Source organism: Leptonychotes weddellii, chromosome 6 (genome assembly GCF_054177405.1).
Source record: "Leptonychotes weddellii isolate Sample4059 chromosome 6, ASM5417740v2, whole genome shotgun sequence".
Taxonomy (NCBI): Eukaryota; Metazoa; Chordata; class Mammalia; order Carnivora; family Phocidae; genus Leptonychotes; species Leptonychotes weddellii.
In genome coordinates, this window is record NC_138374.1 from 29,955,194 (window position 1) to 29,977,910 (window position 22,717).

The following is a 22,717-nucleotide window of genomic DNA, read 5'->3' on the forward strand; positions in this document are numbered from 1 at the left end:
CCCACCTCTGAATCCCCAAAGATCTTTATCTGTTCTTTCTCATGTCACAGTGTGTTTCGCATTGCTCTGTATCCATCCATATACATGTCCCAACACCTTTCCCAGAGTCAGGATTTTCTGAGAGCCAGCGATGAGCCTAACTCATCCTCATCTTGCCTTGGGGCACAGTCCAGTGTCTTAAATGTGGAACAGTGAATGCATACTTGTCGAATGAGAGATGACTGAGTATTCATCCTCTATGGCTCCAATTTTTGACATACTTTATTACCTGGCTCTCCAACAATGTCACTCACTACAACCTTGTCTGCAGATCTGCTCAGAGTCTACTCAGTGTGAGGCACTTGAAGGTAGGGTCTGGGTATCTCATTTAGATTTCTATTCTCCGTGTCATTCCTCTGTGAACACTTAACAGTCTGAGCCCTGTTTATCGGCTTGGTCATTCCAAACACTTTAAACATTCTAGAAATTCCTTGAATGTACCAGGCTGTCCTCTTGGCCTAAATGCCCTGTTTTTGTCTGCTTGGTCATATCTTCGTTTCCAACATCGTCCTCCCTGATGCTCCGATAACACTGTGTAGTCACTGGTCTTTGTACTCAGCTATAAGCATTTGTATTTGTCTCCATCACTAAACGACCTTCCATGCCACCTCAGTGCCTGCCACACTCTATGCCTTCTGTAGCTATTGGTTGGATGAACCAGTGACTAACCTTCTACAAATGGCAGGTGGGTGTCCCATAGCATCACCATGTGGGCTTTGGCATCTAAGAGAAAGCGAGGGGGAAATGTGAAGGAAAGGGACAGGGAGGGAGTGAAATTCTACCCGCAATTGACAAGAGTACCATGGCCCAAGTGTAACTTAATAGAAACCATTCACCCACCTTTCCTTTGTTGCAAGCAGAGTTATCGGCTTTCTTTATCCTCTTGGGAATTTCTTCATTATACTCGAACTGAAGCTTGTCATTACATGATTTATTTTCAGGTCTGTCTTCTAGAATGTTGTCTGAAAATAAGTGGGCAGGCTTCAGCAAATGAGAACCCGATGTTTCACTTAAGAGCTATGTCTATATCATTGCAAGGATATCCAGACACTCATGCTTATCTGTTAAGATTGAGGCTCTGGCTACATCTTACCAAAATGATGGCTTGGAGTATAATTTTTAAAATTTGTTAAATTTGGTCAATGATGTGTTTATTTTGGATTGAATGGACTCATTTACCAGTAGTTTTGGTACCCTACAGACATAGTCTAAATGAGAAGGCTCATGTCCATACAGATCATTAGGACCCTGCAAACCTTACTTTAGACACACATGTGTCAGAAGCCTCAGCACACAAGTCTGGGGAGGACTTAGTGGTAGAAGCACTTCTAGATGGTGCATACAGGAGTTAATCACTCCCACTTTAAAATGAAGCTATTAGCTTCTTTTACCTCTAGAAATGTCAAAACCTGGGGAAAAAAGATACTGTTATTTGCAATGCAGTTTTCACGATTCTACTTAATTGGAAAGTAAAATTTTCATAATTGTTTATGAATTTATTAAGTGAAAACCTTGAGGATAGAAATTAACATTAACAATAGCTAAAGCATGACAGATAATCTTACACTTTGCTCTTGATTTGGTATTTCTATTCAAAATGACTTTAAAGGTGTTAGAGGTACAGCACAGTTATGCTCTTTTAAAATGAAAAATAAGAAAACTCTCATTTCTCACTCAAGGTTCATGCTCTCATCAGACCATAAATGCTTAGACCAAAATATCCTTATACCAAATAAGGGCCACACAGGCTGCCAAGAAGTAAATGAGATCAATCATTTTATTACATTTTTACTCATGTAAGTATCATGACTTCATCATGCTAAAAAGGCCTAAGAAATTGGACACAGAATGCCGACATTCATGCAGTTAAAATGCCCAGTTCAAATGGCTTTACCTTCCTGACTGTTAGGAGCAGGAGAAGCAGTAAGGACATCTGCTATAGAAAAACAGAATCAGAAAGGGGATAAAAGTAAGGAAAATTAAGACAAAAAGCCAGATAAATTAAACTAAGGTATGAAGCAAAGCATAAATAACAATAGCTTAGATTGTAAGATAAATGAAACAAGAAATCCTCTATTGATTTAATATTTTGACTGTTAGGGATGCAAGGGCTAGCAATAAAAGAAATGCAAACATTGTTAATGTTAATCATGCTGCCACATTCACATTACATATTTTCAGTTACTGTCATAACATTCCCAGTAATGCATTATGTCACATGGACAGACATGGATTAATTTTTTTTAAAGATTTTATTTATTTATTTGAGAGAGAGAATGAGAGAGAGAGAGAGCGAGCACAAGAGGGGGGAGTGGGAAAGGGAGAAGCAGACTCCCCACTGAGCAGGGAGCCCGATGCAGGACTCGACCCTGGAACTCCAGGATCATGACCTGAGCTGAAGGCAGTCGCTTAACCAACTGAGCCACCCAGGCGCCCAGACATGGATTAATTTGTTAGAATCATGCAGTCACTGTCATAGAACGTCTGTATTAAGTCACGAGTTCAAATCTGTACTCTACTGCTTGTTCAAAGCTAGTCAAGATAAACAGCAAGTTTGGAAGAAAATTAATCTATATTTAGTTAATGGAATTTAATTCATTAAATATTCATGAAGGACAAATTGGCCAAAAGGCAGAGTAGGAATTCCTGAAACACATGGACCTCATTTGCAACTTCTTTTAGATCTTCTGGAATTAGCTTTGTGATTAGGAATCATCATATTTTTATAGCTCAAAGAGGCTTTAGACTAATTCTCTCATTTTATAGACATGAAAACTGAGGATCAGAGCTGTCACAGAGATAAATTGGGCCACCCAGATTCGACAGATGAGCTCTTCACCTGGCATGTCTGCGAGGGCCTCAGAAGGCCAGCCACACTCCTGCAACTATATGCAGAATTTTGAGAGCACATTTATTTCTCTGAGGGGACTGGTCACAGCTTCTACTTCTCCTTCTCAAAGGGACCCATCATTACAAGAAGCTGAGAAACCTTTGAGGTCCCCCTATGAAGCTCCAAATGGTTCTATCCATAGCAGGCAGGTGTTCATTTTCCTCTCATCTTAGCTAGTAGAGGGATTGCACAGAGGTGAGGGAGGCACCACACAAACCACAGCCAAGACTAGAAGATTGACAGGGCATTTAGCAGTAGCATAAGGAAGCCTCAACACGACCAGCTTAAACTAGTCATGGTAAAACTTCCTGTTTGGGAATCAGCCAGTCGGAGGAATCTGTCAATGAAATGGGAAATACCCATGTGGGGGCAGTGGCCTTCAGCTGTCATAGATCTTAGGTGTTAGTGCTAGAAGAAGGGAGAACACCAGCCAACAATGAACAGAACCTTCTCATTACACATCTGAGGGTCATAAGGCCTAGAGTGGAGATAGGACATTGACCCCACGTCTCATAGTTTATTGAAGCAGGACCTAGTGGGGCCCCCTTTCTATGTGTCCCCCATCCCAGCACAGGCAGGCTTTAAACAAGCATGCAACTATCTTAGATATTCAGTGGAGTATGGCTTAAATTTTACTCTCCTACCTGAAATATATACTTGATCATTTTGTTATTTGCATATCAAAAACTCTTATAATAGTAATAATAATAATAATAATAATTAAGAAAAGTCCCTTCTTCCTGTTCTCGAAAGTACAGAAAAAATATAGGAGTAATTTGTGAGAGCAAGTGAATTTATCTTCCAGCAAACTAACTTCTCACAGGGGCAAATGACATCTGGATTGGTTGATTTCTTAAGTGTGTGTGGTTTTTGTTTCTTATTTGAATAAATTTGTTCTTCTGAGACAATATTATCATAATTATAATAGAGTTCCATGGGAAGGAATAAGTCAATTTAAGAATATTCATATTCCCACAACTTTTCAGGAATAGGATACAAGAAATTATTGTGACTCCTTTTCATTTTCCCTCTCTTTACTTTCCCATTAGAGTATGTGCCCCTCACATTATCTGATGGGATTTCAGGTCAAGTAAATTTGGCTTTTATTTATTAATTTAAAAGATTTTATTTATTTATTTGACAGAGAGAGAGAGAACACAAGCAGGGGGAGTGGGAGAGGGAGAAGCAGGCTTCCTGCGGAGCAGGGAGCCCGACGTGGGGCTCAATCCCAGGACCCTGGGACCATGACCTGAGCCGAAGGCAGACGCTTAACGACTGAGCTACCCAGGCACTCCTAAATTTGGCTTTTAGTGGATGGTATGAAGCAATCAGCTATTACCGAGGACAAATATTAAATAGACATAGACTAGTATTGTATTTGGGAGGCAAAAGGAGACTGGGCTGTACCTGCTGGTCCTGAAGGAAGCTCATGGAACTCAACAGAACTAGGGGGCAGGCAGTCCTGGAGCATGAGCAGCAGGAGCAGTTTGGAGGAGGGTAGCGTGGCTGTCTTAATGCCAACGGTAAATGGTTGCTGGCCTGGGCGTATCTACATATTAGCAAAACAATTATCCGACATAGACGTAATACATTCTACACATGCAATGTTATTTATGTAAATAGAAATTTCGGCAATTTTTCATTACATTGGTTTTCAAAAGTTGCTGAAATGAAACCGCTTACCATTAGCAATGGTACCTAGAAAACATTTTGCAATCTGTAGCCAATTTAGTACAAATGAGACACATGTGAAATCTAATTCTCATGGAAGAGGAATTCTTCACCTGTAATCTGTAGATAACTTCATTCATGTGGTGTTTGGATTGTGCCATTAGCCATCAGCCATGTTTTGTCCCTCTGGTGGAGTCAGATGGAAATATCTTGTTGTTTTAGTGACGTGAGAACCAGGGAGAAAGGGAAGTGAAATGCTGTTTTTTGTTTGTTTTTTCTATACTCCTTACAGAACAGGAGTGAGAGGGCTGAGCAGAGAGCACAGGGCTGTGATGCTGCCCCCTGCAGGTGGTGAGGAGTGAGACTAGCCAGCCCCCACCATTCCTGGGAGAGCATTAGCTGGGTCAGAAACTGAAAGGGTGAGAATGGGGTCTCTCTGCTGCACTTCCACCTTTTCCTTCAGAGACCCAGTCAGGAATGACCCCTGTGCTGCTTCCTACACCCTCCTTTCCTTGAATGTTGGCTGTAGCGGCTAACAGAATCCCTTTCCTTGCTTGGTCCTCCTCACTAAGCAATGGGATTCAGGAACTCTTGGACAGTGATTACAACAATCTGCACTGTTGGCCTGTGCAGCGCCAGACTCATTTTTTTGGGGGGAAAAAAAAGACACAAAAAAACCACAACAGAAAATCATCCCGTCATTTCCCCGCACACAGCATAGGGTTGTATTTCTCTTACCATCAGACAGGGATTCATAGTCATAATCATATTCATCCTCTTCATCCTCCTCTTCCTCGTTATTAGCAGGTGGGGGGTTGGCATTCCCTCCGTTATAAGCCTGAGCTTGCATGGATGCTAACTGATGAGCCTGTAAGATATCAGTAATTAAAGACTGCAGATGCTAAGCTACTCAAATTTCATTTATAGCCCTCAAGGTGACCACCTAATGCTTGCCACAGTCATAAAAACTGGCTTAACCTATTTTGATTCATTTGAGACAAAAACCAAAAATCTAGATTTACCTAAAGTTCAGTGTCAATACTTGGGCAAATGTTGACATCCCTACAAGAGCAGTCCAGGAGCTTTTAGCAACAATCACAGGTAATCTGTGTGTCATGTCCAGCCACCCAGGCTCCCTGGGCCAAGCCCTCCAGGACAAACCCTGGTGCTTGGGAGAACCACCATCACTCCCAAATGATGAAGAAGTGAATTAGCCCATCACTTTTGGAAAAGTAAGTCTCTGCTAAGAAACTGTTTTGTTTTTTTTTTTCTTCTTCTTAAAATAATATCTAAAGGCCTTTGACTTTGAGAAAAAGGTTAGAGTCCCTGTGGACAATGAGACTGAGTGAATAGTTTAAATAAAGTTTTTTCAACAGACTTTATCTGAACCGTCAATCAGATTAACAAACTAGGCTAGAAACTTCTGGAAATTTGATGTGTGCTACAAGGGAGATCATGTGTCTTTACACGCAACTAGAATTACTCTGAGGTGGTATCACAGGACACAAGGTTAATATAGGTCTGGGAACTGAGCATAGGAAATAAGCAGAAATATAGGAAAAGTTACTTGTATGAATTAAAAACAAGAAACAAACTTAAAATCCAATAATAGAAGAATGGGGTCAGTAAACTATGCTGTATCTGCCTAAAAAAATGAGACTTGAAAAAATAATTGTGATATATATTTATTGAACAAAGGATACAGAATTCTGTGTGTGTAAGTAATTATACATGTAAATATATACATATATACATGTATCTATGTAAATATATACACAATTCTATATCATTTGTTCTGTGTCTATCTACAATGATTATAATGATATAAAATGACATGCATAATACAGCAGGGATTCTTGACATGTTGTTGTGCACAAACCCCTTAAGCAGTCTGGTGAGGTAGGATCCCTTCTCAGAATGATATTTTATTTTATATTATTTTATTTTATATTTTTAAGTAAGCTCCACACGCAGCATGGACCCCAATGTGGGGCTTAAACTCATGACCCTGAGATCGAGATCTGAGCTGAGATCAAGAGTTGGACACTTAACTGACTGAGCCACCCAGGGACCCCGACATTTTAAATGCATAAAACAAAATAGAAAAGATTATAAAAAATGTTGAATACAGTTATCAAATATTAAAAAAACAAACTGGGGTGCTATTGGAATATATGTTTCTTTATTAACAGACAAAAATGTATAAGGGTAGGTCAAGTAACATTTTTGAAAGAGTGATGAGCATAAATAATTCTTGGAGATTTAGCAACAACTGTAATGTAACAGAAAAAAATATAATTTCTATTGCTGATGAAGACCCAAGTACTGCCAGTGTTACTGTGGTTTGTTCCCTATGTTTATTACCAGAGGAAATGCTAAATTTTAGCTAGAGGTTAGTAAAAACGGAGATGTAATTTTTTTTTCCATCTACACTCATGGACCCTTGAATTCTGTCCGTGGATATACCACCAAGGTTAAGAACCCCTGTGATACAGGTTGTATTTGGCAACGGAATTATGGATGTTTTAAAATAATTCTCTCTTCCCTAAATTTTTTGAGATGTGGTTATATTCCTTTTATAATAAAAATGTATACATAAGGAAGACACAATTTAGGCTCTGTCTATATCGACATAAAATATTTTACAATACAGTCCATTCGAGACAACTGAACACTGTTTAGGCTGGGATTTCTCAAAGTGGGTTTTATGGAACACAAGCTCCATGGGTGTTAATAGCTGGTAGGTGAAAACTGACCTATATTACAGTAACCACAAGACACAATGGAAGGTTGGGAACAGCACTTAAACAAACTGAAGCAGTCCTGCTACAGGGTATCACATAGCCTTCATTTAATATGCTAAAGGGCATTGTGATTCTTCAAAGCTCTCCAGTGCAGCATTTCCCATGCTTTTTTAACCAGGGATTTTTTCCCTCCCCCACCCCTTTTCTCAGCATGTCTCATAGGATTAGTGTTCTTCAAAACTTTGGGTAATGTGCTCTAGGCACAAGGGAGCCACAAAAGCAAGTCTATTTGTCACGGATAAGAGAAGGGCCTTGATGCAGCCAGCATTCAAGGTAGAGCCAAGGGCTGGGAATGGTGATGCAAAGAGCCTGGTAGGTCCACTGGCAGAGAAGCGTGAGAACTGTATGATGGGAGAGGTGCCATGCAAAGACCTGGGGACTGTCAATGTCAGAAAGCAGCATGCCAAGGTCCTTCAAACTCCCAAACGCTTCTACCAATGCAGAAGTATGGAGAGGTGGACAAAAGGATAACCAGGAGCTGACATCCTTATTCTGTGCAATATCCTACTTACTCTGAGGCAAAAATACAAGATCCTGGCCCTTGAATAAAAGCAATTCAGACATAGGTTGAGGGGTTGGAGCTAGAGGTCAGATGAGGGGACTGGCTCAGATGGGTCTAGTTGGGGCTGTGTCTTACTTTACTCTGTTCCACTGGCCCCTCGCATAGTCCCTGTCATCTAATGTGCACTGTTTGAGTCTACCAGGTTGGAGTGCTGGAGACCAATGTCAGAAAACTAGAGATCTGATGGGGTATAGTTAGGGAGACTCACTAAGAGCCTCAGCATGAGTCTGAGGCAGACAGAAGTCTCCAGAAATCCCCCTGGCTCTGAGTCAGTCCACCCTAGCTGAAGGTGAGTTTCTGGTATGGCAATGACCCAGGTAAGTCAGGGATTGGGTCTGAACATACTGGAGCTCTAGGCACTCACTCACCCAGCCTTGTGTGAGCTCAGATCACCAGGGCTAGACTCAATCTGCCAGGCGACTGAAAGACCTTGCATGTATGACTGTCAGTACTCCCTGGGAGATCATGGGAGGCTGGAAGTGGTCTTAAAAAACTAGAAGTGGGATTATACTGTCCCATTTTTCCAAAAGGAGGAAGAGCTAAATTGTGGAAATTATATAGAGGGGAGTGTCAAGGTGATAGCCAACAAAATCTCAGAATGGGTTATTAATTAGTTGGTGAAGAACACAGAAAATAAAGATGTGATTAGCAAGAGTTAGCATGGGTTTACTAAGAACACATCTCCAGAACACAAAACTCTTTAGACTTTTTGGGTAAGGTAACTCACTTTTTGGGAAATAACAGATAAGGAATGTTTCCAAACTTCCAGGACGATAAGAATTATTTTTAAATAAACAGATTACGCAGCTTTCCTTGTGGAAATTCTGATTTAGTTGGGCAGATTTGGCACCTAAGAATCTATGTTTTTAATAGTGTTCCAGTGATTATCAATGTATTCTGACTTTTTAAAAAAAAGATTTTATTTATTTGAGAGAGAGCGTGTGTGTGTGAGCGGGGGAAGGAGCAGAGGGAGTGGGACAAGCAGACTCCACACTAAGCATAGAGTCCGAAGCATGGCTAGATCTCATGACCCTGAGAACATGACCTGAGCTGAAACCAAGAGTTGGATGCTTAACTGACTGAGCCGCCCAGGCGCCCTGTATTCTGACTTCTATATTACATTTGAAAGGGTCTTTCCTAAAGACCTGAATCTGAATCCTCGTTCTGCTACTCTGAGCTGGATGGCTTTGAGAAAGTCACATAAATGGCTGGGCCTCAGTTTTCTAGTCTATAAATAAAGAAGCTGAAGCAGATTCTGGGGAAAAATGTGGGCTGCAGGAGAGGAGAGCACTAGACAGGAGTGATAATCATCTAAACTCCAGGAAGGATCTGCAAGAAGGACCACAGGCTGGGCTCTCTGCTTGCTCATCTGGCTCAAGGGCAACTTTAAGGATTAAGGCACTATTTGAAAAACTGCTAATAAATACACTGGACATCAGAAGTCAAAATTCACAAAGAACCTTTTAGGCTGCAATGACATACCAAAACCAAGAAGAGCAAATGTAACCGAGATAAATGTGAGGCTCCTGCCCATGAAAGTTGAAAATTAACTGTAAAAACCCGAAGACATGGGGAGACTAGCCAAAGAGCAGTCCCTGTGAAAATAACTGAACTCTTTTTGTTTTGCACAAACTCAACAGGAGCCCAGTGTGCACTGAAGAATTTTAAAAGTGAGAACAGTCCCAGGCTGCATTAACTGAGGTATAAAGTCCAAGTTAAGAGCAGCGATGGTTTCACTGCCCTCCTTGTGCTGTCAGATCCCTATCTGGAGTATTGACTTGTTCTGGAAATCACATCTTAAGATCGACAAATTCAAGAACATCCACAAATTTAAGAATATCCTAAACATTCTTAGTGGGAAGTAAAGAGTCTGAGCAGCCATATCCTGTGAGAAACAGTTGATACCACAAGACTGTTTAGTTTGGAGAAGAGAAAAGCTGGTGGGAGACACATGCTAGCTCTCTAGATATGGAATCAGTCTGTGCAGCTGCAAAGGGAGGAAGGAGTGCCAAGGAGTAGGAGGAACGGGAAGCAAGATTTGGGCTCAGCATAAAGACTTCTCAAATAGCACGATGCATTCATTTGTGAACTGGAGGCTGCATAAGTAACAAAGAACGGGAGAGGCAACGGCTACAAGATCCCACCGCATCTAGAGGACCACAGAGGTATGCGCAGGGCAGCTGGGTCTGCTTGGCAGTCAGGAGCGGGCAGTAGTTGCTGAGGAAAGAAAACAGCAGGGAGGGACAGTGTTGAAGAAAAAGCACCCCGTCCCGGGCAGTCAGTTACTGACGCAGCCGTTGCGGAGGGCTGGGGAACACATGCTACTCTTTAAGCTACATGACTTCCTAACAAAAGCCCATCAGCATAGATCTTGTGGTTTCTGGAACCCAAACAAATGCCGGGCTTTCTGGAGCAGCTGTGAGAGTCCAGACCTACACACAGGTAAACCTAGCTGAGGGCTCAAACTGGTGGCCCTCAGGGCTGACTTCCCCTCCAGACTAGGCTGGTGTGGCTGGCGCAGTGTTTTAAAAAGAATGTAATTAGAACTATTCATTTATGAGGGCATGCAAGCTCCACTCCCATCCTGACTGCTTCCAGCTGGCATACAACGAGCTGGCCCCTCATATTTATGTTTCTGCTTGACCCCCAAAGTGGTTGGTTTTGCAACTCTTGGCCAAGAGCTGTGTGCGATCTTCAAACTGTGTACCTCCGGGGTACACACATGACTTCTAGGGATGTGCAGCTTCATTTATTTTTAAAGGAATCAATTTCTAGATTCAAGATTTTCAAGCTCTATGTGTACTCTTTAAAAAATAGGACTGCCTGCGAACAAGAGTATGGTTGGCTGGTTCTCCCTTCCCCATGCTCTTGCCATGATTGCTCTTCTCCTGTTTAACAAAAGAAAAGTGTAACTCTCACTTACCAAAGGGGGAAAAAAAAAGGTGAGGTGAAAACCACCCAAGGTAGCAAACGGTCATTTGAGAATGCAGAGCTCCTGAGTGTCTTGAAAAACTAAAGACCGGAGCATTTTATTTCACCCAGGCAACAAACACATTCAAGGCTCCATGCCTTTATCTGTCTCTGTCTGTCTGTCTGTCTGCCTATCTATCTATCCATCCATCCCTGTCTCTGTCTCTTTCTATCTTCCCTCCCTTTCCTTCCTTTTGTCTGTCCATCCATCCATCTTAGAATTACTATTCAAAAGTGAGATGGTTATCATAGGGGTGAATGTTTATTTGAATTAAAAAAAATAAAGTCACACTTTTTCTGACCAAACATAATCTGGCTGACTGGGCTGATATCTTTGACAATGAGGATTGTTTTGTACATTATATTGGTATATAATTTATGTTACCTATATTTAAATATAATAAATATGTTTGAAAATAAATCCTTTGTAACTATTTAAACTTGTGATAAAATTTTTAATGTCAACCTAAAAATGTATAAAAGGGGAAAATACATGTGAGAAATACAGTTTTTCAAAAAATTTTTGAGATATTTGAGCAAAAAAATTTGATGACCATACTTCTACAGCATCCATGGTAATCCTGAGCCACTCCATTCAGGGCAAACCTGATCAGTAGGGATCTCTTGGCTGGATTGGTTTGGGGACATTCTGTAAATATCTGTTTTTCTGCTCAGAACGGTAAGTTTAAAAATGATGGAGCCTCTGACCTCACCTTCCTCCCCCACCCTGAGGCATCTGAAGTCACGGAGCATTTGGTGAATCACTGAATTTTTAGGTGGTATCACGTAAACCTCTCTAACTCAGCCTGGACTTTGGGCAGCCTGGAATCCCGCTGCAGGTGAGCTGGACAACCTGGGAACTCCCTGGTACTTACTCAGCAGATGACAAGATTCTTTAAGGACCCCTCAGGGAAGCAGTAATGTTCTAGAATGGCAAGAAATACTGGAAATAGAGTCTGAGAAGTGGGACAATGAAATGTTTAGAGAGTGGTCTGCAATTCTGACAGGGGTCCCATGATTCACTTTGGGAAAGATTTTGGGTGATTTTAGTGTCAGAGGGGTCCTGTGAAGCTAGTTACCTTAACATTTCCATTTTACAGATGAAGAAATGGAAGCCTAGAAAGACTGACTGGCCTATGGTCACATGGCTGGTTTGTGAGAGAGCCAGAGACTGGAAACTGGTATTTTAGCTCCACACCTAATGCTCTTTCTCCAGTATCATGTTATATATCACTTGACTTTAAACTCAGGCCCTTACCTGTGAGTTCTACAAATTAGGGCTTTTAGAAGATTTGATGATTGTTACAAATTGATTACTCAACTAGGTCAAGCTGGACACTGACTCAATGAGATTTTTTATTGATGACCTTGGACAAAGATTCTAAATTTGTTGGGCTCATAGAATCCTTTTGCTGACTTCTCTGTTCTCTGGAATCCACTGAAGCAAGACTGGAGTAGGGCCTGGAGGCTTGGGGTGATGGCACAGACAGAAATTAAGAGCCATTGACCATGACCTAGGTTGAGCTCTGGGCTGTCCCTGCTGCTGGAACAGCACCAGTGTACCGAGCTTCGTGTGACAACCCCTGGCTGTTGTTAAGTTTTAAAAGTGGCGTTTCAGGCCCCAAAATAAAGACAAAGCCCTAAATAAGACAAATAATTCTGGCAGCTGTCATTCTGTGGGATATGTGCAACCTGGTATATGAACTCAGCAGCTCTGGACCTAAACTTTTTCATGGATCCTTGGGCTGAAGGCTCTCTACACAAGCAGGTTTGGGATACTTGGGGAGTAGATCTCTGTGGGTGAGGCAGATTGGGGGGTGCCCTGGAGTCCACAGGCCACAGTGAAACATCAACTTCCATGCTGGGACCACAGGGCTGCTGGTATTGGGGTTCCAGTACTGACTGACCAAGTGCTCTCTCTGCAGGGGCTCTCCCTACGGTGTGTAGAGGGAGGTCTCTCTATAGGGGCCTTTACCTAAAGGGGACCACAGCAACCACCGTGGGATTGACAGCTGTGAAGTCCAGGTCCAGAGACAAGAGTCACACTTTATCTCTCTCAGAGTAAATTAAACAACGAGGTGCATTCTACATGTGAAATTAATTTCATAAAATAAAATTCTAGGTGAGTGGGAGGAAAATTCTTATTAGTCTATTAACAGGAAAGCCAGAACTCAAATTTATCATTCCAGGAAACTCAATCATCAAAAACTGGTTACCCTGCAGGTCATCTGAAAGGTCAGAATAACACTGATTTCTTAGTCCTGGGCATACCGCATACCCAGAGCCTCTATAATGAGAGGAGAATACCTTTTGCTTTAGGATATCCACTGGTGTCTGGTGGGCTTTTAGCTTCTTATTTTTAAGAAGCACTTTCCTCCTAAGTTGGTCAGGTGAGGGAAGCATTGGATCATCTGAGAAATCGCTCTCAAACAGGAATTTAGCCACCAGTTTTTCTCCAAACACAGTCTACAAAGAATAAAGGAAAACACACAATCAGTGTCTTTTACCTACGCTTGAATTATTCAACTAGATATTTCAGCTCAGTTGAAAGGTTCTACAAATCTTAGGTAGAGAAAGTAGGAAAGAAGTGGTGTCCCTCCTCCCTGCCAACACTCTCTTACTGGAAGGAAGGGAGGTGGTTAGAAGGTCAGGAGGAGTGATCTAGGCCATTCTCCAGGTGGGGACAGCTCTGTTTAGGAAAATACTCTAGGGTCTGATAGACTAAAGAAGAAAAGGAGATTCAGTTAGAGGCTGTGGTTTGTAGAATATGATCCATTCCAGATGTGGGTAAGAAGCCAAAAGGATAGAAACCTTGAAGTAGCTAGGGAGTGGTGACAAAGATGAAAGGTAATGGGGAGAATCTGCCACCATTTAGTGTAAAGAACTGCCCATACCCTTCTCACAAAGATTTTCTGAGCATTGGCCTCCAAAGGGGAATGTGTATCCCTCAAGGAGGTGGGTGGTGGGAGTAGGAACAAGACGATCCATTGGGGTGAGGGTGGAAAATATGACATTTTCTATCTTCAGTAATTTTTTAATAAAAAAAGGAAGTTTAATAGTGTTTAATGTACCTTAGCCTCATTAATGGAATTGAGAAATTAGTGCTATGATTTGACAAGAGCAGCTAATGACACCCCCTTTCCATCTCCTACATGTTTCTCTGTAAGGTGTCTTTATCAGAGACTATAGCCGTTCAAATCAAATACTGAAATAATAAACTAAACCTAAAGCTAGACATACATGTCGCTAATAAAAATTTCAGCACTGGGTGTTATATGCAATTAATGAATCATTGAACACTACATCAAAAACTAATAATGTATTGTATGTTGGCTAACTGAACATAAAAAAAGGAAATAAAAAAATTTCAAAAATTTTTCAATCACATTACTCCCACTAAAAACTTAGATAATAAATAAATAATACATTTACTGTTAAAAATTTTTATGAGAGCAAAAAGGGATTTTGTACCATTAACAAATAATAGTATAAGAACTATACTTGACCCTTTCTCTCTAATTCCCTTTCCCAGTCTATTTTTGCATGTTTTAATTAAGGTATAAAATATGCTAATAAGTAGGATATGTATATAATGTATGAATAAGACAATAAACATACAATAGGAATACATACTACAGTATTTTACTGATGGAGTATACAGTCCAAAAAGTTGAGACCATAATTCTAAATGATGGCAAAAGAAAGGCAATATGAAAAGCTGATTAGTTTTGTTGGCATAAGTATTTGGGGACATTTTCCTTTGACTATGCCCCTCTCTCCCCCTGAGAGCCATATTTCCATTAAGTGCCTCAATCAGTGGAGGAAGGGGGAAATATAATGGAATATTTGATCCTAAATCTGTCTGCATTATAGTTTGCCTGTATAAGGAAGTGTTAACATAGCAACTGTTCTGGCCAGTCTAAGCTCTTTGCCAACATGGATCCCCATATCTGTAGTGTCAGCCACAAGAAAATTTGATTTGCCCTGAGGTATTTTCAGCTTTTCCACATACAACTGACAGGTGTCATCACTGATTTGTGGTGCCAGAAGCACTGGAGAATTGTTCTCTCCTTATCTCTTAGGCTTTCTGGAAATGGTCAGGAGACCACAAAACAATGTTTCATCACTTCAGCTGAAAAGGTGGACCATTCAAAAGGGAGCCCAAGCTCCCAGGGCACCCTCATTTCTGAGGTCTGAGGGACCCTAACTGTATGTGCTTCGTGGCTGAGGTCCCCTGTGATGTGGTTCATGGTGGCTCCATGTAAAAGCAACAGTGACAAGACAAAGGCCAAGATACCATCCTAACTCTTAGCTATAATAGCTTACCTTGAAAATTTCTGCCATTTTTCGTTGCTGAGGCAATGAGCAGTGGTTCTCAATTGATATGATGATGGGCAGGTCAGAGTTGATGAAGGCACTGCGGTCGATGGCTTCTACCACTTCCTGTGAGAGCCAGAGCAGCTCATTAGAGTCCAGATGTCTGTCCAGGGTGTCAGAAGAAGTACTTATAGCCACAGAAAGCACCTAAATTGTTGTATGCAGAAGATTCTGGCCAAAATGGTTTTTATCTTTTCAAATGTATTTTCAAATTAAGCACAATGATAGGCTGTTTTCTATAAACACATTAAACTGTTCATATTGAGTTTTGTTCACATACTTTATAAGGAACAGCTATTAGAGTGCCAAATTTAACAAATCAGTATATATACTGACAACATTTTAGGTAAAAGGCCTGTGTTGTTACAACATAAAAAATAATGAGGCTTAAGATATTTTCCTGCTTTCAAGGAGTTTATAATCAATCTACGTGAGACAATGAGACATATACATATATTTATGTGTGCATGTAAACACAGTTCTCAAATCCTCATTCTCTCAATATAGAGTACAAAAGTTTTAAGAGAGATGAATAGGAGAATGAGCTAAAGAGAAAATGCATTTTAGCTATCCTCTCTGCATATAAGACAGAAATAATAGTATTCTATCCCAGCCTAGCCACAGTTCAGAGAAAAGTGATTTTACACAGCCAAAACCACTCTGAATGAGGATAGTAACTGCACAATGAACTAATAAACTATTTAGAATTTGAAACAATAATCCAATGAGACTAGTTTTTCTGGGTGACTGACTTCCCCTGGTGGAACCAATTCTCATTTCATAATATTAATTATTTAATCATCTTCTAACACATGATGTTGGTCTTTGTCAGCGGGACACCAGGATAAATGACTTTTAATTCCTGTAGCAGGAAAAAAAGCCCCTGCCTTTTGTATATCATCTTATGATGTAAAAATTGCAACAATATTATTACAAGATAACTCATTTAAGGTAATGGTTATTAAACTCTGGTGAATGAGACTCTAATGAGAGTTCTATATCAACTCCCAGAAAAATGAACATGTGCACATCCCACACAATTTTGGGAAGCAGATAGGCTCAGGATGAGAACCCCCAACCTAAGGTATAATTTGGAAGAGTCACTCATGTAAAGGACTGATGAAGACAATGACTCTGTGATCTGATTTAAGGAACATGTGAAGCATTACCTTGAAGGGGATCTTGGTTGTCAGTGTGTGTCCATGGTAGATGATGGGCATCCCATCATCTCCGTCCCAGCAGTCCAACTCCACGCTCCTGCAGCCTTGCAGGAGGACCTGTATGATCAAGGAATGGATTCACCCCAGATGAGCAAATGGACACAGAGCCTCAAATTAAACCCACAAATGCTTCTACATATCAGTGTTCATGATTAGGGCTAAAGCAGAAAGCATAAGATCTAAAATAAAGTGTGCATTTTGGCCAAACGGCACAATGAATTAGGGGGGAGAACAAATTATGGTGGAAAGAATTTTTTTACCAGAGCTGAATACTATTGGAAGGTAAAAAAAAAAAAATTTTAAAGATTTTATTTATTTGTCAGAGGGCAGGGGGCGGGGGAAGAGCACAAGCAGGGGGAGAGGCAGGCAGAGCAGACAGAGGGAGAAGCAGACTCCCTTCTAAGCAGGAAGCCAGATGTGGGACTTGATCCCACGATTCTGGGATTATGACCTGAGCCAAAGGCAGGCACTTAACCAACTGAGCCACCCAGGCATCCCTGGAAGGTAAATTTGATAGCAAAACCATATGACTATTTTCCCAGCAACTTTGGTCCCTCAAGGGACATACACAGGGTACATGCTGAAATGAGAGAGCGAGGCTAGTGCTCTACCTGGGCAAATGTGAGTGGAGGTGAAGGGGATGAGGTTGCAGGCCAAAGCAAACAAGGCCACCAATTCCTTAATGAACTGGCTAAACATTTGTATGACTCCAATCAGAATAAAATCTCCTCCATTTAGACCCAAATTCTGCCACTGGCTAATGCCTTTCCTGTGAACATAGAGCATGGCAGGAGAGTAGAAGCAAGCAGTCATCAAGGATTTGTCTTGCTGTCTAGTCGTAGAACAGAGGCAAATAATCCCTAAACTCCCCTCTGCCATACCCACAGCAGTCATCAAGGATTTGTCTTGCTGTCTAGTCGTAGAACAGAGGCAAATAATCCCTAAACTCCCCTCTGCCATACCCACAGCAATCATCAGGGATCAATCACAACACACATGCCCCCTGTCTCACAACCTCTTCAGTAAAGTGCTCCACTGCTGAATTAGGTAAGATGATACCTATTTGCTCCCCTGGATGGGGAGCCGAATGCAGAGCTCCTGGCACATGTGCTCGGGGTTGCAGCTCTGTAATATTTCCGTGCAGCAACCTCTTCCTCATAGACTCTCTTTGTGAACTATCTTAAAAGATTTCCATGTATTGGAAGGGTAAAGCAAACCAAAAGGCGGATGTATCTGTGAATGCGCCAACTCACAGACTTAAAACTCCATATAACTATTTCCAGGCGACAGCAATCCAATACTGTGGGTGAGTGGCCGCTAGAGTTACTGCAACAAAACTCAGTGGAATCCCTCTTATTTTAATCTTTTTTATGAGGTCCTTGCTAGATTCTTCCCATTGCATGGCATGTAGCACCCAGTCTTCCCAGGTGACTGATGGCCCGTGTGGAACCGATTCTGGGGCCTAAACTCCCGAGGCTAAGAGCTTCTTCCAGCAGCTACAGTATCTAGAGGTATGTTGCTCTGGGTTGAGGATTGTGGTGTCGAATGACAGCAGGAGCTGGAGGCTGCTTCATCTCCGTGGTGAGCCACACTGGGGAGAACGCTCGCTCGCTGACTGGCAGCACAGGAGATGGTTTTTCAGCATGAAAAGACTACAGGGCTTTCCAAAGTCTGCATGACATTAAGACCTCCACACAGGGCTAGAAGAAGAAAACCAGGGCTGGAAATTCCAGGTGAGAACAGGGTTTTTCCTCACTCCCGGTTTGTCCCGTGGAGGAAGGTGAGGAGGTAACTAGCAGGGCTGAGGGAAAGCAGAGACTGGTAAGAAATAGGCTACAAGGGATCTTCACACTGGGTTTAACCACATCTGTGAGTCTATCTGAGGGGTTCTTGTGCCTCATTCAAAGGCTGTGACAATCTCTACTCGGGATGTAATATTAAGGAGTTAAAAAAACCTCTTGGAGGTCAAATAGGGAAGTGAGGTAGGAATTAAAGCTAGGACATTGGCCCCTGCCCATTTTCCTGGGAGAAACACACAGACACACTGCACACACACACGCACATGCACATGCATGCAGACACACACACACACACACACACTTCATTTCTTTCCCCTAGAACTAGAACAATGGATTTCAAACTCCTTTTTAACCCTGGAATTCTCTGTGCAAATGGAGGGTCATATGTAAAGCACACAAGAAGAATAGGACATTAGCTACAGTGGGGGCAGGGGATGGGGCCCTCCTACCCTCCTACTCTGCTGCTTGCTCCTCTCAATGTCCCCTGCTGAGGTCCCCCGATAGAACTTCTATTTTGAAAATCACTACTCTAAGGACATATCTTCATTTCACAATAAAAGTCCTTCAGACTTTAGAGTTTAAAATACAAATTCCATACCAGATAAGCTTTGGGACAGAAGTTTGACCCATGCTTGAGGAATATCTGGACTGATGTGGAGAACAAAGGAACTTCAACTCTGCTGGGTTTGTGTAAACGATAATTCTCATACGTGAACATCCTCCCTACCCCACCCTTCCCAACCACACACTTGTATTCCCTGGGCCTAGCCTCGCTTTTCTTCCTGATTAACTCTTCTTGCAGGAGGTCAGAAAACAGGCAGAATAGATGAGAAAGTTGCAGAAGATATAACAGAGGCAACTGACATGCAGATCATTGAGAGTTGGTGTTAAGGTCAAAAGGATATGCCTTTTCTAGTCCAGAGACCCTTAGGAGTTTCCAAGAACATTTGCACGAATTTAAGTGTGTAGGGACAGTGCCTACAGTCTTTGTAAATTTCCGTTCCATAAGTTGGTTACCGTAGGGATGGACTGATTGTCTAACAAATTGCAAATGAAAATAAACAAAACTTTGAGATTAACTTCATAGAAATTCTGTTGCATTTTCTATTATGCTTTCCCACTATAATATATTGATTTATTTAGCATTTAGTGAAACGATTGATTTTCCCATGGGAAAATCTAATTTTAGTAGGAGTAGGTCAGACAAAGTAGGATTTAAAAGCTATGAGTCTCAAACAAATACCTTTTTTTTTTTTGCCTAGTATAAAGGTTAAGTATAGATAGGAGGGAGAAAGAAAACAAAAAGAAGAAAACAACTGTACGTATAGGCAGTTTTCCCACACATCATGTTTCCTCACATTTCACATGTAATAGCTGGTAAATTCTTCAAAGGAGTCGGGGATCAGGGTTTTGTGACTTTAAGGGTTACATCAGTAAGATTTAATGGAAATCACATGCCATGTGGAGTTCTGTACCTGACTGTAGAGTTCCACTGAGGACTCTCCTTTGAGCTGGTGGCCTGTGAGGTAGGTATTGTGAGAAGATTCAATGTAATAGTAGGAGAGGGGCAGCTGCAAGTCTTTAATGTTTTCCTGTGACTCATCATTTTTGGAGGCAAAATTATCTTTATCCATCAGAAACCTAGAGGAAACACATTTTCTTAGGCCTGCATAGGGAGAAGAGTTACTCTCAAATGATGGGCAAAAGAGACTTTAAAAGTTACCTTGCAAATCCCTCAAATGACAGTAGCCCCTGATGACACATACTAACGCTAGGCTCGAACTTCTGCAAGGGACACAAAAAGAGTGTTATTTAGGTAAAGGAAACTAAGGGGAAAAAAACCACCATATCATTTTTTAAAGGTGTTCTGTTTTCATCAGGAAACATCTAAACCAAATATTTGAACTAATTTCGTTATGCAGTGGTAAGAGGCAGTGTTTTAGTCCCAAAGAAAACATTTATTATATGTGCGTTTATTATACGAAGCGTATTTATTTAAGAGAAAAAGGGAGAGCGAGGGAAAAGGATAAGGCTGATTCATATGAAAACAAATGGTTATTGGCGTGTTCCAGGTGAACATGGGGATAAGCAGCTACCACAGAGCTGGGGAGAGGCGAAATGAGACGAGTCAGAGGGAGTACTCAGTATGGTGCTCCCACACAATAGTAGTAGAGTGAGCACCGGACCATGGGATCATAATCTTATATCGTTAGCATTTCCAGTGATCAACTGCTGGGCAGCGAATCCACTGATGCCCAGTCGGCTTACAAGGGAAGTTGAAAACCCAGACTGATCCTAATGTATGTGGTGTGGCCTGAATGAGTGTCCTAGCCCATCTCCTGACACCCTCCGGAGGAAGCCATCATCATATCTTGCCTGGCTACTGGGATAGCTTCCTACCCGGTTTTTCTGCTTCTACTTCATTCCCAGCACAGCTTACTTCCCAATGGGGCCAGAGTGACTTCCTGAATACATAAATCAAATCCTGTTACTACCCTGCTCAAAAATTTCCAATAGCTTTCCATGTCAAATTCCTTACCATGGCCTAAAATGCCCAGATGACTTGGCCCCTGCCCACCTGTCTGGAATCATGTCTACCATTGTGCCTCTGGCTCATGGGGCTCCTATTCCACCAGCCTTTTCATTGTCTTGCTCCCGCTTCGGTCTTTGAGCTCGCTACTCCCTGCCTGGAATGCTCTTTCCTCAGACCTTCACGCGGCTTCTTGATTCAGGGCTCAGCCCCATTGTCACCTCCTCAGGGTGGCCTGTGCTTACTCCTCTCAGCCTCCCGCATCACTACGTCCCCTTACTCTGCTTGAGTTTTTCAGAATCCATCAATACCTGAAATTACATTCTATCTTTATTTATTGTCTGCCTCACCCACTAGGTGAAGGCCAGAGCGCGATCTTATTTACTACTATATCCCAGGTCCTGGAAAGAACCTGGCCCGTAGGAGGAGCTGATAAATATTTGCTAAATGATCAAAGAGGTTGAAAACCTAGGATACTCATTTTATTACGTGTGCTAGAACAACAAGAAGGAATCATGTACTGATCCCTTATAATAGTCACCAAGAGAAGGCTTGCAATCTATGTTATTTGTATGGTAAATAAGAATGCATCTCTCGGTATTTAATGAAACCCTTCTGTTTCTGCCCCAGACTTAAAGGCTCTGGAAAAAAGTATAGAAACAGTATGGTTAGCAGAAAATAATTAGAACAGTCAGAGGCTTTATACATATGTGCATATGAAATGAGTACATACCTGGATGATGCTGAGGATTTCATCATAAGTGCAGTGTTCTCCCTGGCAGTTGACGAGGAAGTCATTGAGCTGGAGTATGCCAACCCCAAAGATGCCCAGAGACGTGCTCTCAACCCCAGTGCCATTTGTCACAATACTTGCAGCAGCAATAGCATCAGATATCTGCCTCTGGTTGTCGGACAGCTGCTGTTTACTCTTAATGAACAACCCCAAGTCCGAGACATTTCTGGTCAATAAATCTGAAATAGAAGCACCCACAGAACATGGGCAAGCTAGCCAGAATCTTTCATAAAGTTCATTTTGGAGATAATGGTGTGTGGAATTAGTCTCTTCACTCATCTGTCTACACAAACCATCAAATTCAGTGCTTATTCCTGGCTTCACATAGTTGAGGAAACAAAAAATGAATCAATCAATAAATAAAATAAGCTAAGAGAGAACTAGGTCAGTGATCTTGAAAGCCCATGAGCTCAGGGTATTAAAAGAGAACTAACTGTACATTCAGATGGGGACTTCAGGCTGAATTTGAACTCTGGTTTGTGCTCGCTTCGGCAGCACATATACTAAAATTGAGAATAACTTTATTTTTACTTTTACAGACAGTGAAGATGAACTCTTAAAATTATAGTTGTTTTGTACTTTACAAGTATAATTAACATTGGTGTGCAGGTTTCGGTGTGAAAATAAGTTTTCAGCTTATTTGGGTAAATTTCAAGGAGTATAATTGCTGGATTGGCAAGTAAGAGTATATGAAATTTTTTTTTTTTTAAGATTTTATTTATTTATTTGACAGAGAGAGAGACAGCGAGAGAGGGAACACAAGCAGGGGGAGTGGGAGAGGGAGAAGCAGGCTTCCTGCCGAGCAGGGAGCCCGATGCGGGGCTCGATCCCAGGACCCTGGAATCATGACCTGAGCCGAAGGCAGGCGCTTAACAACTGAGCCACCCAGGCGCCCCAAGAGTATATGAAATTTTGTAAGAAACTGCCCAACTCTTACCTCCACCAGCCATGCTCCAGGTGTCCCACACTGGCACCACTTTTGGTATGGCCATTTTAATGCTTGCCACTTTGGAAGAGAAGCTGGCAGTTTCTTACAGGGCTAAAGATGGGCTTTCTCATACG

At 41.6% G+C, this 22,717-nt stretch overlaps 1 protein-coding gene across 1 annotated transcript in view; it reads right to left on the reverse strand.

Moving 5' to 3' along the window:
• Nucleotides 1-22,717, reverse strand: part of PLCE1 (phospholipase C epsilon 1) — a 299,036-nt gene that overhangs the window by 29,919 nt on the left and 246,400 nt on the right. The window contains exons 12-19 of the mRNA XM_081823078.1: nucleotides 21,596-21,834; nucleotides 20,056-20,117; nucleotides 19,808-19,973; nucleotides 16,483-16,590; nucleotides 15,263-15,379; nucleotides 13,244-13,402; nucleotides 5,339-5,468; nucleotides 880-1,001 (exon numbers count right to left, since the gene is read on the reverse strand). Coding sequence (XP_081679204.1) covers nucleotides 880-1,001; nucleotides 5,339-5,468; nucleotides 13,244-13,402; nucleotides 15,263-15,379; nucleotides 16,483-16,590; nucleotides 19,808-19,973; nucleotides 20,056-20,117; nucleotides 21,596-21,834 — 1,103 coding nt within the window. The remainder of the gene's footprint in view (nucleotides 1-879; nucleotides 1,002-5,338; nucleotides 5,469-13,243; nucleotides 13,403-15,262; nucleotides 15,380-16,482; nucleotides 16,591-19,807; nucleotides 19,974-20,055; nucleotides 20,118-21,595; nucleotides 21,835-22,717) is intronic.